Source organism: Acipenser ruthenus, chromosome 29 (genome assembly GCF_902713425.1).
Source record: "Acipenser ruthenus chromosome 29, fAciRut3.2 maternal haplotype, whole genome shotgun sequence".
In the NCBI taxonomy this organism is placed as follows: domain Eukaryota; kingdom Metazoa; phylum Chordata; class Actinopteri; order Acipenseriformes; family Acipenseridae; genus Acipenser; species Acipenser ruthenus.
The window spans coordinates 5,460,617-5,472,766 of record NC_081217.1 but is presented as its reverse complement, the minus strand read 5'-3'; the positions used below and the strand labels follow the sequence as shown (position 1 = coordinate 5,472,766).

At 40.4% G+C, this 12,150-nt stretch overlaps 2 protein-coding genes across 3 annotated transcripts; both read left to right on the top strand.

Annotated features, from left to right (window-relative positions):
- Positions 1-1,099: 1,099 nt before the first annotated feature.
- Positions 1,100-6,319, top strand: LOC131702117 (uncharacterized protein C20orf204-like). 2 transcript variants are annotated; one of them, XR_009309288.1, is made up of 5 exons: positions 1,100-1,444; positions 2,797-2,937; positions 3,268-3,333; positions 3,712-3,864; positions 4,994-6,319. XR_009309288.1 is itself a non-coding variant. In XM_059004089.1 (5 exons), exons 1-5 carry the CDS (start codon positions 1,438-1,440, stop codon positions 5,141-5,143), a joined length of 513 nt encoding a protein of 170 aa, XP_058860072.1. In that variant the 5' UTR covers positions 1,100-1,437; the 3' UTR covers positions 5,144-6,319. The 2 variants fall into 2 exon arrangements, 1 of the variants encoding a protein (XP_058860072.1); XM_059004089.1 differs by having other exon boundaries at positions 1,100-1,440.
- Positions 6,320-8,258: 1,939 nt separating this feature from the next.
- LOC131702116 (protein AAR2 homolog) lies at positions 8,259-11,502 on the top strand. Its single transcript, XM_059004088.1, has 4 exons — positions 8,259-8,377; positions 9,047-9,811; positions 9,977-10,206; positions 10,609-11,502. Exons 2-4 carry the CDS (start codon positions 9,052-9,054, stop codon positions 10,774-10,776), a joined length of 1,158 nt encoding a protein of 385 aa, XP_058860071.1. The 5' UTR covers positions 8,259-8,377; positions 9,047-9,051; the 3' UTR covers positions 10,777-11,502.
- Positions 11,503-12,150: the final 648 nt, after the last annotated feature.

Sequence of the window (12,150 nt, the reverse complement as noted above, 5' to 3'; positions counted from 1 at the left end):
ATGTTTTACATGGATATGAAACAAAATATGTTTGTTGGGGGATAAGGGATAAGAACATCCTGTTAAATAAAACGAGACATTGGGACCTTTAATGTAAAGGAGGTTGGTGTGCCATATTACCTTAGGCTAGGATGGTTCAAAACCCTGTGCTCATCAGGGTTTGTGAAACCTGCCATTAATCCTATCAGCATCCCAAAGGTCATAGTGTGTTACAAGACTTTAATTAAGCATGTATTCAGTTGTTATGAATGCATTGTGTCAAATGCAAAGGAAGCATTTAAAAGGCAACTTAATTTTACGATGCAGTTAAAATGTCTATTAGATCCCACAGTACATTACTTGGTTCTGGTTTCCAAGTTGAAGAAGAATAGTTTGGTCAGGATACATATTTCTCAGGGGTAACTTGCCAAACCTGTCTTTATGGAGCATGTATATCTCGGTGGTTCATTTAAGAATATAAGAAAGTTTACAAACGAGAGGAGGCCATTCAGTCCATCTTGGTTGTTTGGTTTTTAGTAGCTTATTGATCCCTGAATCTCATCAAGCAGCTTCTTGAAGGGTCCAAGGGTGTCGGCTTCAACAACATTACTGGGGAGTTGGTTCCAGACCCTCACAATTCTCTGTGTAAAAAAGTGCCTCCTATTTTCTGTTCTGAATGCCCCTTTTTCTAATCTCCATTTGTGATCCTTGGTCCTTGTTTCATTTTTCAGGTCTTTTTAAAGTCCCCTGGGTTGACATTGTCTATACCGTTTAGAAGGTCACTTGAAGTGGCTAAACACTGCAATAAAATGTGCTCTACCAGATCAAATATTAAACACAGTGTTCGTGTGTACACATGCATGCCTTCTAAAAGCACCATAAAATACTACTGATATACTTTTGTCAAAGCAATGTTGTATATGACAGTCCTAGAGCTCTTAAGAGTTTATGTAAAGTCTTAAACGGGAAAGCTGATAATCGTGGAGATGGCAGGCAGTTTGCCAAGGTCTAGCTGCATTGACAGATGTCATATTTATTAAAAACAAAGAACTTCTTTTTTTTTTTTTTTTAACGAAACCGAAAGCATGCTGATTGATCGCGGAAGTTTGCATAACTTGATCAGACTGGAACTGCGCGAAGAGAAGCCCACCACCAAGGGGCGAAGTGAGAAAGCTGAGACCCCGCTTTGAATTCCAGCAGTATGGCACAAGTTTCAGCGCATTGGAGATCCTACTGCACACATTCAGGCTTTTGGTAAATCTGTGGGAATACTCCACACCTTACCCAGAGAAAACTCGGTGCTTTCTTAAAAGAAGGGATATGTAGCCTATGTGTAAGTGGTTTGATGCAGACTGTCGGCATCTGAAAGAAACGTTTGACCATGAGCGACCACTGCTGCTGTGGCTGCGTAACAAATGGGATTCACAAATCTGAGGATCATCCGATAGGCAATGATAAATGGTAGGTAAGAACGCCTCGGTCACTATGCTCCTTCCTTTTAAAATTGCTAATGTTTATGGAAATGATATATTAAATAGTATGACGTATTTGCTAAATGCTTTACGTGGAGTAAGATTGTACTTTTACATGGCGTGTTTGTGCGCATTTGCAACATGTGTAGGTTTTCTAAATGGGAAGTTAAAAGTGCATTATCTTAGTCATGAAGAGTTTATTTCTGTTCTACTCATGGAAAGTATTATGATAAAAGCGTTATGTTTTAGTTTAGCTGATTTCAGAGTTTCTGCGAATGGGTTCACGAGATGTGGCGTTAGACAGCACAGTGGTAGGCTCGTCCACTCACTAGCGCATGCAATTGCATGAGGCCCCTGTGGCTTAGTTACTATAAAACAAAATAAATAAAAAAAAAACAACTTATAGTCACCTCAAGTCTGCACCTAATTATTGTAGGGCGTTGCGTCTTTCACGGCGTTTCTTTAACCTGTAATTGAGTGCTACAGTCCCAATATGCCTATATAGCCTGCACAGTACACCGCGTCATTAAACCCCATTACATTACATTAACCATTTGAATTTGCCATCCCAATGCTACAAAGTACGTATTAGCAGATTCATTAACAGAACGCTGTAGATGGCATCTGACTTTTATTTAACCCTTACGTCACTGTATACCAGGATTTTAAAAGGAAGTTGTTTTCAATGTTATTTCAGAGCACTTATATGTGTAAATATATTATTTATAGGTTTTAATTTAACAGTACACTTTAACGCAAATCATTTCGTTAAAATAAAAAAATAAATAAAAATAAAAACATTTTCTTGATATGTCGATCTCACCTAGCACAAATATGTAAGACATTTAAAAATGAACTAATTTTGACACACAAAGTTCACATTCACAGTTTTTAAAACCTTATCTGGCTTTAGTCCTTGAATGTGCATTGCGCGTGCAGTCAGTGCTGTAAATTTGAGGGGACGAATACATGTAGTCTCAAACTTGCAGGGCTGCGTGTTTGAATGAACCTAGAATCAAATGAAAATAAATGCGTTTCCAGCCAATGCGCCTGTTGCGGTAGTACAATACATTTAATAGTGTCTTTGCCCTGTTTGAAACAGTCATGGTATCGTGGTATTACTGGTAAGAACAAATGCAAAGGAAAAGCATGGCAAAGTGCCGAATTATTGTAATCTACTGTGGTGAAAAGCGACAGTCTTGCTGCCTCAGTTTAATGAGGATTCAGCCTCTATCACTTTGCTGGCTGGTGCGAATCAGGCTTGATGGTCAGTGATATAAGTCTTGTGCAGTGACATAAGTACTGTTGATACGTTCTTGTTAGTTATCCCAGTGTCGTCTTCTAGTTTGTCCCCAGGCCTGCGATCTGTATCTTCTTATTGGTAACAGCGTTGTATCCGCAAAGCTCTGACAGCAAAAGCAAGTGCAACATTTCAGAGATCCTCAAAGATTATAAAGTGGTCATCTTCCAGGACATCAAGAGCCTGGTAGGTACAACCCAATCTCATTGAAACAAAGCTACTGACAGACTGTCCAAATACAAAAGCATTTTACTGTTACATGCAGGAGGGTAGAATGTTTCCAGATGATATACTGAAACAAAAGTTCTGTGGCCTTTTTTTTTTTACATTTGTCATTACAATTAAAAAAAGATCTAGGTTGTTGTGACATCCATTTTAATGGCAAAATGCCAATTGTTCTCCTACCGTACATACAGACTGTTTCCTGTTTCTGTGCAGTGAGCATGTGTAGAGTTAGCGGTGTGGAACAGTTTGTTCATAGAATACTGCTATTTAAATTTGTGACCTTTTTTTCAGAATCTCACAGGACTTGAATATTCAAACAAAAACAGGAATCTGGGAAATTCTTGCCAGTCTGATAAGGTAATGATGTTTCTGTTTCCTTTATATATGTGCCTATTTCAAGCGTGCCACTTAACTTTTCCTCCATGTGGAAAGATTAATGTAATGTTTCGAAAACAAGAAAAATAAAACAATTGGGTTGTTTAATATTTGTTTTGAAAACATGAGGCAGAGTCACATTTTCAGAAGAACAATTTAAAGCAAGAACACTAGCAACAAACTTAAGTGATGTTTGTTGCTCCCATACTGCACCGGAACATTCACTAAGGTAGATTATATCACAGGTGGTCATACAAATATAATAAATGGGCATAGCGAAACTGGTTTGGTCTGCCATGGAGTTATCTGTCCTAGATGTCTGTAAACTTTCTTTTTGTCATGTTCCCTATATTTTTTTAGGAATACAAGATTCTGCAATCAATATACAAAATGACCCTTTTACTCAAGTGTCAGGTCAGAGTAAATAAAATGAATGGCATCAAAGAAGCTGTGCGTAAAACAACAATGCAGATTGAATCTGCTATCAACCAGCACTGCAAGAAAATGAATAAGGTAAGTTGCATTAGGCAGTTTGATGCCAGATTTCAGTGTCATGTTATACAGTATGTGCTTCAGTTAAAAAATGACTCGGACTAGGCAAGGTGTAAATGAGATATTCTGTAAGTTGTACACCGTGGACTGCTCAGGAGCTTTCAGCCAATCAGAGAGCACGCTGTTCCTTCTGTATTCCATGCCACACCACGGAGACCCCCTATTCATGACATCAGCAGTGCCGTGTTCTCTGTGTGCGCAAGGTTGACGTGCCCTGCTAAAAAAAATAAAAAAATAAAAAAATAATCCTACCTATTTCATTGAATTAGAAAGTCCATTCAAAACGGTGACATCACAATCGTCCGAGAACCTCAGCCTACTTAACAGTATTCTCTTCATCAACCTTTTCCCTCTTTTTCAATGACGATGGACTAAATAAACATAGCTGGGTATTTAACTTGTATATTAATAATAAAGCAATTCAAAATAGATATATATAGGACTGCGGGCATCTGTGTGTGGGTTATAGCTGCACTCTGTAAACAGACCTCAGCTTTCAGCCTCTACTCGTGCCAGTGTAACCCACACACACAGTCGTTTGCCGTCCTAATACCTTATAGTATAGTGTACTGTTGTAAAGCCTACTATAGTATAGTATTGTGTATTTAGTATAGTGTAGATCTGGTGGAAAAGTCAATCACTGTCTCACACAGACAGCTATGGTCAGAGTTATCAAGATCTTTAACTAATATAACTGGTAGGATTCAAGTCTCAAAGCTATTTACTCCAAATCGGCATTAGCATATTTTTTCCCCAAACCAGATATAAACCACCAAGACTTGTAACTTAGGTCTTTGCAAGTAGTCTTATGTTGTCTTTTACTCATTTTAGAATTGTAATGGTAAAGATCTAGCCCATAATGTTACAAAACTAGTAAGGAACACCTTTGAGCCCTGCTGTCCACGTTACTTGTAACATTAACAGTTTTTACAAACTATGGTACAAATAGCATTGTGGTTTACACAACCTTGATTAAACACCTAGTCTTTTGCAGTAGCTTTTTATTCCCTTTAGAACTGTGCACTGGTCCTTTGTAAAACTGGTCTTATTTTTACATAATCAAAAGTACCTTGTTTATCTTTACAAACAGAAAAAGAGACAACAAAAGGACTCCAGATGTACACAGAGAAACTTGAAGAGTCAGAGAAGCATAAGGAGATTTAAGAAGGACTTGTCAAAAACCATTGAGACTCTGGTGCTCTGTTGGGCAAAATTAGACACTATGCATCCCCAACGCTAAGAAGAAGCGAGACCTGGGATTGGACTTGGTATATCTGAGGTACTGAGGTGTCAGCACTGGCTAGACCGAGTGAACAGCAGAAGGGGAGGTATTAGAAACTGTGTACAATAGCGTGTCTTTATCTTTTTATAATCTGTGTTTGTAATCTGTGCACATGCTTGATTTAGGCCTATTAAATGCAGACATCCCATGATGAATTGCACTGCAAAATTGCCGGTTGTTCTTCGTGCATTTCCCTTGCTCATTGTGCGCGTTTATCATGGTTATCCACAGTTTATAGCAAGCTTAACAGTGCGTATCTGTGATTTAGTATGCTGTACTGTACTTTGCTATGCTTACCTTCGAGATGTCAAAATCCTCTGCAGCTCTCTTCTTCCCTTACAGGTCGGGTTTGACTGCATGTTGAGTAGTTCCTGACTGGGACAGTTATCGTTCTTTAAAGGTGCCTGACAAATGCTCAGTCAGACTGCACTTTTAAATCTTTCCTAATGGGCCTGATAAGTATTCCAATAGATCCCAATAAAGCGGTCACTTAATTCTTTATGAGTACTGTGTAATTTACTTGTCGAACCTGCCCTGTTCAAGAGAAGGGGGAATCGTACAGTAAATAATTGTGACGGTGCGACCAAATAAAACATGAATAAACATTGCACCTTAGTGTGAGACTGACCCACCTAATGAAGGGTATTCTACTGGAAACCGTTTTATACTTTTTTTAACATTGTTTTCTATTAGTTTCAGTATTCAGTGAGTCAATGATGTGGCAGTCTGTCACTAGGGTATTTTTTTTAACAGAGTTCACGTATATAGTGACATGCCTGTTTCATATCTGACAACAAAAAACTGGCACACAGATCTTGGTAAGATGTGAGTTGTTTTTCATTTTTAAAACATTTTATGTTGCTAAATTTGTAAGATATTTCTTTTCATCGGTGCTTTGTTGGAGTGCAATAACATGTTCTTCACCCCTCTGGACATAGCCGGTTGAATAACATACCGTTTGTAATAGCTTTTAGGGCTAAGCTAGCCTTCAGGTATCTCTCCTGGGCTCTCGTGTGTTGCTTTAACTTGACCATGGTCATTTATATGCAACATTGTACAATAATGATCCTGATCATACCCAATGTATTGTATATTTCACCTTGCCACTACAGTAAATAAGCTAATACAATCTTATCTTTGTGTCATGGTTCTTTTTTATACTGTTGAGTGAAAATGTATTATTATTATTATTATTATTATTATTATTATTATTATTATTATTATTATTTTGTATAAGATTAACTAAATGTATTCAAATGCCTTGGGTATGTACCTTGACACCAGAACACTGGTATGTTATGATTAGTGTGAAAGTCCATAATTGGTTCATTTTAAAATTATCCAAACCAATATTAGTTAATAATAATAATAAAAAAAAGATATTAATTTAATTCTACTAGCTGATGCTTAGGGTTACCCGGTGTCCTGGGAAAACTGGGATTGTGCCAGTTTTCTGCCTTCATTTTTGTCCCAGTCAGAAACAGTACAAATGTGTACAAAACTGTAGCAGTGTGCTCAGCAGATTGATAGCACAGTAATGTATTATACAAAGATAATATAAAGAAAATTATGGATTACTTTTTTAATAATTCTGATAAATGGCTGGTTTCACAGACCCTGACTAGCACTAGTCTTGGACTACCCAATGTTAATTTAAGTAAGGTAAACCAAGATTAGTGCTAATCTGGGTCTGTGAAACTAGCCATATGTGTTTAATAATTGTGATTATGCTTAACTTGTTGGACCATGGCTATTTTTTTAAATATGTTATCTTGGAAGTGCCACCACCCAATTGAGTCTTTTAAGTCAGTCCCTGTAGTGAAATGAGACTATTAATAAAAGGAACCTATCTCTTTGTGGAGGCGGGACTAAAATTGTATTGAGGGGGTCATGACCCGGAATGTAATAATGATCGCGACGGAAGTCATGTGATACACTGCCTGCCTGAAAACGTGTTCTGTATGTTGTGTTTTGAATAAAAGAAGTTAAACAATTCTTGGCTCCATGATATGGCACAGTGTGAGAAGTGGGATGGAGAACAGCTGTTGTAAGGAGTATGCAACACCAGGGTCATACATAGTGGAGACACAAGATGGTGTTACTTTTCAGCAGAAACCGGAGACACCTTCAACTTATCCCAAAGGAAACTTCACAGCCACATAACATACTTGAACCTGAGGATCCAGCAATAACAGTCCCCAACCAACCACCTTCTCCCAAAGCTTCACCACCACCACCTGAAACACCAAGGCTGGAAGTAAGAACAACATCAAGTGGAAGAATCGTGAGGGTACCTCTGCACTACAGAGAAGGGTGTTAGAGTAGAGACAGCAAACTACTGCAGGGGCAGAGGTGTCGTTGCTGCCAGACCAAGGGCAATCTACCCCAAGGTCCAGTTAGGCAATGTTTGTGGCATTTGTTGCAATGTTTGGAAAAATAAAGGAGGGAGATGTAGTGAAATGAGACGGTTAATAAAAGGGACCTATCTCTTTACGGAGGTGGGACTAAAACTGTATTGAGGGGGTTATGAAGAAATGAAAAATGTCCTGGTGTTTCACTTTGGGCAACCCTACTAATGCTAGAAACCTACTTTCTAAACGTGACTCTGTAATCCTGCCAATACAGAATAATTACAATAATTATTGATTAACTTAAATCAGTTCTCATTTAATTAATTCTAAGGAACAGAATGGGTGATAATAGCATAGACTACATTGGGATATTGTTTTGGGGGTTAGACATTTTAAATAAAGACAACATCAAACACAGATATACTTCAAAATGCAGGTACATTTAACAACATGTTGTTATGGTTACTGTACCTTAAACCTCCTTCTCTCCAGATTTACAGTTAACAGTATTATGTATTAATGATCACTGAAGGTGTGTGGGTTGTGGGATTTAGAGTTATACATGTATGAATGTTAAAATTATATATGAGAAAATGTTTGCATTATAGATTGCTTGTTATATAAAAATGTCATAAAAAACTGTGGGCAGTAGGTGGCGCCAAAATCATTTCATATGATAGAACAGCAATATTGTAAATGGGAACCTTTGTACGGCAGTTTTGTTTCCCTAACAAAGGACCAGGCAGAAATGATGCACAGGACGTTATCTTCGGCATGGAGAAAGGAAAGCAACAGGGAAGCGTTTGAACGGGAAAGAGTCTGCATAGATCGCGAAGTGAAGGTAACGCGTGTTATGGCTTACAGAACAGTACCGTAGCATTTTTCAAATGTTTGACGAATATATTTTAAAATATGAAAGAAGGCTGTGAAAGTAAACGTAAAACTCGAGTCTTGAGTAATTTATTGGTGTTAGGTCTGCATCATTTTGGAAATCTGATTTAAATCTTGTTCATTTTATTTAGAGTACAGTTTACGAGGTTATTATTATTATTATTAAATAACAACAACAACGAGTTATTACACATAATAATGGAAGTGTAATAAATAGATACAGATATTACCCACATACCGTACTAAACACAGGATTCACTAAGCATTCACCAATCTTTCCTTATGCCTTGAACTCCCGCATAGATTTTACTTAGTTAGGTCAAGCTTATTATTTTGAGTGTGTCCTGGAAACATTTGAGACCGTGGTATGGAGTTACGTATTGCAGCTAAACTTGGAGGGGGATGAGAAACCTGCTCAATGTTCATACATTTTATTTTAAGTGATTAACGGTTATAACATTTTGAAAGTACTGTTTTTTTAAATCTTAGGTTTTGAGACCTAAATTAAGAGACTGGGTTGTCAGATCCAAGTCTCAGTTTTGTTTAATTTCTGAAATAACCTAGATGCACAGTATATGCCCTCCATCCGTGTTTCAGTTGTGTGTGTGTCTTGCATCAGGAGGCATGGCTGAGGTGGAGATGGACCCTGAGCTGGCCCTCGGGCTGTTTGAGGAGGGGGCCACGCTGGTGTTGCTGGGAGTGCCTGAGGGCACAGAGCTGGGCATCGACTACAACACCTGGCAAGTGGGGCCACGCTTCCGTGGCGTCAAGATGATCCCACCGGGGCTCCACTTTCTGCACTACAGTGCTTCCAACAGGCCTGACTGTGGTGGGGAGGTAGGGCCTCGCACCGGGGTCTTCCTCAACCTCAAGCCCCGAGACATCCGCCTGGCTCGGTGGGACGGGGCCGAGGAAGACTTGGACTTCTCCAACTCTCAGGAGGAGGAAGTGGAGCGCATCCGAGCCGGGCTGCGAGACCTGGATCGTTTCCTGGGGCCGTATCCCTACGGCACGCTGCGCAAGTGGGTCTCGCTGACTGACCGCATGACCGAAGAAGGTGTGCGCAGTCTGCAGCCCCTGAGTGGCAAGATCTGCGCCTTCGCCCAGGTGCTACCCGAGCTCGCCCTGAGGCACACCCAGGACCGACTGGAGCAGAACCTGCCATCCTACGACAGCGAGTGCCACAGCATGCAGGAGGGGCTGGAGCGGCTGCCAAAGATGAAGCAGAGACCCGGCACAGAGATGCGCTTCTCTGAGATCCCCAAGCAGAACTACCCTGAAGGGGCCACCCCTGCCCAGATCACTCGGTGCAGCATGGACCTTACCTACGCCCTGCAGAGCGTGATTGACCGCTATTACAAGCAAGATCCGCAGCAGATACTGGGTGAGTGGAGAACTGGGAGGCATAGCCCAGCAATTATTGACATTTTTAGTCAGTGTGTGTGTATATTGTTCAAAAGTTTAAATGTTCATTCCAACTGGGTCGAATTGAAATGTCTGTTTGTGTTGAAGTGATCTCCTCTCCCTTTCTATCTGTGTGTCTGTGCAGGGGAGCTGCAGTTTGCCTTTGTCTCTTTCCTGATTGGGAACGTGTACGAGAGCTTCGAGCACTGGCAGAAGCTTGTGAACCTGCTGTGCCGCTCGGAGGAGGCCATGCAGAGGCACCTCAGCCTCTACCTGAACCTCATCTCTGTCCTGTACCACCAGCTTGGGGAGATCCCACCGGACTTCTTCGTAGACATTGTCTCTAAGGACAATTTCCTCACCTCCACGTTACAGGTACAACCCTCCATGCATCCAGGCCTGAGGCTCTGCCTTTCATTTGTACAAGGCAGTGTTCATGAAAGGCGAGATGCAATCACAACATTTTATTTGTGGTCTGATCTGCATTTGAACCAAGGCCTCCATAAGCGAATGATATGAGACATCTGTAAAATAATCCACTGCGCTACTTACTATCACTATTTTTTTTTTTTTTTTTTTTTTTTTTTCCTTATTGCCTTCCCATTGCACAGTGGTTTGAGTCATTTCAGCTGTTAGTGTGTGCTTAATTGGAAGACTGCAATCTTGAATTAGGCAATCCATGACTGTTTGGTGCATGCAGAAAAACTCAAATTGCTTGAATAACGTCCTGAATATGATTGCCTTCACTCAAAGTGTCTCTTTCTCTCACTATTGCAGGAGTTCTTCTCGTTTGCTGCTGGCCCCGATGTTGACGCCACTCTGCGGAAACGGGCAGAGAAGTTCAAGTCCCACCTGACCAAGAAGTTCCGCTGGGATTTCGAGCCAGATCCTGAGGAGTGTGCCCCTGTAGTGGTGGAGCTGCCGGAGGGTGTGACGCTGGACTGAACCTCACCCCCTTACCAGCCTCTTGCACCCCACACACACCACGGAGTGACCTTCTGAACAACACCGGATTGATATTTTATAATTGGGTCAGCTTCCCATATTCCGTTGTCTGTGGAGTACAGTCAAACCAGCTGATAGCTATCACAAAATGAGCTTTTTAGAGGCAAACTAATATTTTGTAATGGCAGTACCAAGCCCAGAAACAGTGTAAATAAAATATGCTATCAGGGGTATGACATCCTTTTAATAATGTTTTTTTTTCTGCTTTGAGTGTTAAAATTAAGTCTGTATGAAGTGTCTTATGCGGTTAAACCACACCAAGGTGACAGTAACTTTTTATGCATGGCATAAATATTTTCTCTGTGGCTCATGTATTTAGTAAATATAATGCTACATTGCATTGTTTGTGCCCTTGTGTAAGTACATGATGCTGAAGTCCTTTCAGTTTTAAAATTATCCACTGGGTGGCAGACTTCAGCCAGGATTTACTTGTTTGAATTAATCAGGCCCCCTTTTTTTTTAGTCGTGCTTATGATTTGTGAAAGAATAATAAAGCTGCCCATTTTAGGCATACTTGTGAGAAACAACTCTTCAGGTTACTATAACGACTTACATGTTTTGTAAACATTAACTTTGAATTTTCCAGTCTTGGAAAACACTCACTGCAGTAAACATTTTTAATAAAAAGGGACCTTGTTTTTTTTGTATTAAAAGACTATGACAACATCTTGGTCAGTTCCCCAGGTCCATGTTTCCCCTGTCCACAAAGCAGTTTGCATTTGACATTTTGCTGCTGTTGTGTATAATACGTGCTTAAGTGTGATTTAGCCTAGTGTAAGCCAGAATCCACTGAGTCTATGGAAAGACATGTAAAGGTGAACCAAGTTGTCAGGTTCTGTGGGACCCTTTTTATCCAAACTGGAGGCATGCCCCCCCCCCAAAGTTTGGATCAGAAGACTAATATGGATGGATAGCAAGAAGACCCCTATTTCAGCGTTTACTGTGAGCTTATTTTGGAAAACCACAGAGAAGAAAAGTGCATGTGGTTATACAATTAAGCTAATACCTGGCATGGCTCAAACTGCTATGCAATTGAAGTCTTGCTTTAATCACTGGGGGGGTCATTCATTTAGTCTTTGAAATTAGACCGTCAGCCAATAGGACGCTCTCCTTACCCCCCATTGTATTTCGAGACGTCTGCGTAAGACCGTTCATTCAACAGTGTCGGGTTGGATGTGACTCCACAGCTGAGAGGCTGACCTGCCCAGGCTCGGCTCGTGTCTTCTCTGCTCGTGGAGCGTAATCCTCTGGTAAAGAGCTCCGTCCCTGGCTGCTTTGAAGTGAGGAGCTGCTGCTGGGACCTTGTGACAGGCC

Bases quoted from the DNA above. Each gene is read 5' to 3' on its own strand.
- LOC131702117 (XM_059004089.1), top strand. The intron at 3,334-3,711 runs GTAATGATGTTT...ATATTTTTTTAG, and splicing joins ATTCTTGCCAGTCTGATAAG to GAATACAAGATTCTGCAATC. The intron at 3,865-4,993 runs GTAAGTTGCATT...CTTTACAAACAG, and splicing joins ACTGCAAGAAAATGAATAAG to AAAAAGAGACAACAAAAGGA.
- LOC131702116 (XM_059004088.1), top strand. From the start codon at position 9,052: ATGGCTGAGGTGGAGATGGACCCTGAGCTGGCCCTCGGGCTGTTTGAG. The intron at 9,812-9,976 runs GTGAGTGGAGAA...GTGTCTGTGCAG, and splicing joins AGATCCGCAGCAGATACTGG to GGGAGCTGCAGTTTGCCTTT. The intron at 10,207-10,608 runs GTACAACCCTCC...TCACTATTGCAG, and splicing joins TCCTCACCTCCACGTTACAG to GAGTTCTTCTCGTTTGCTGC.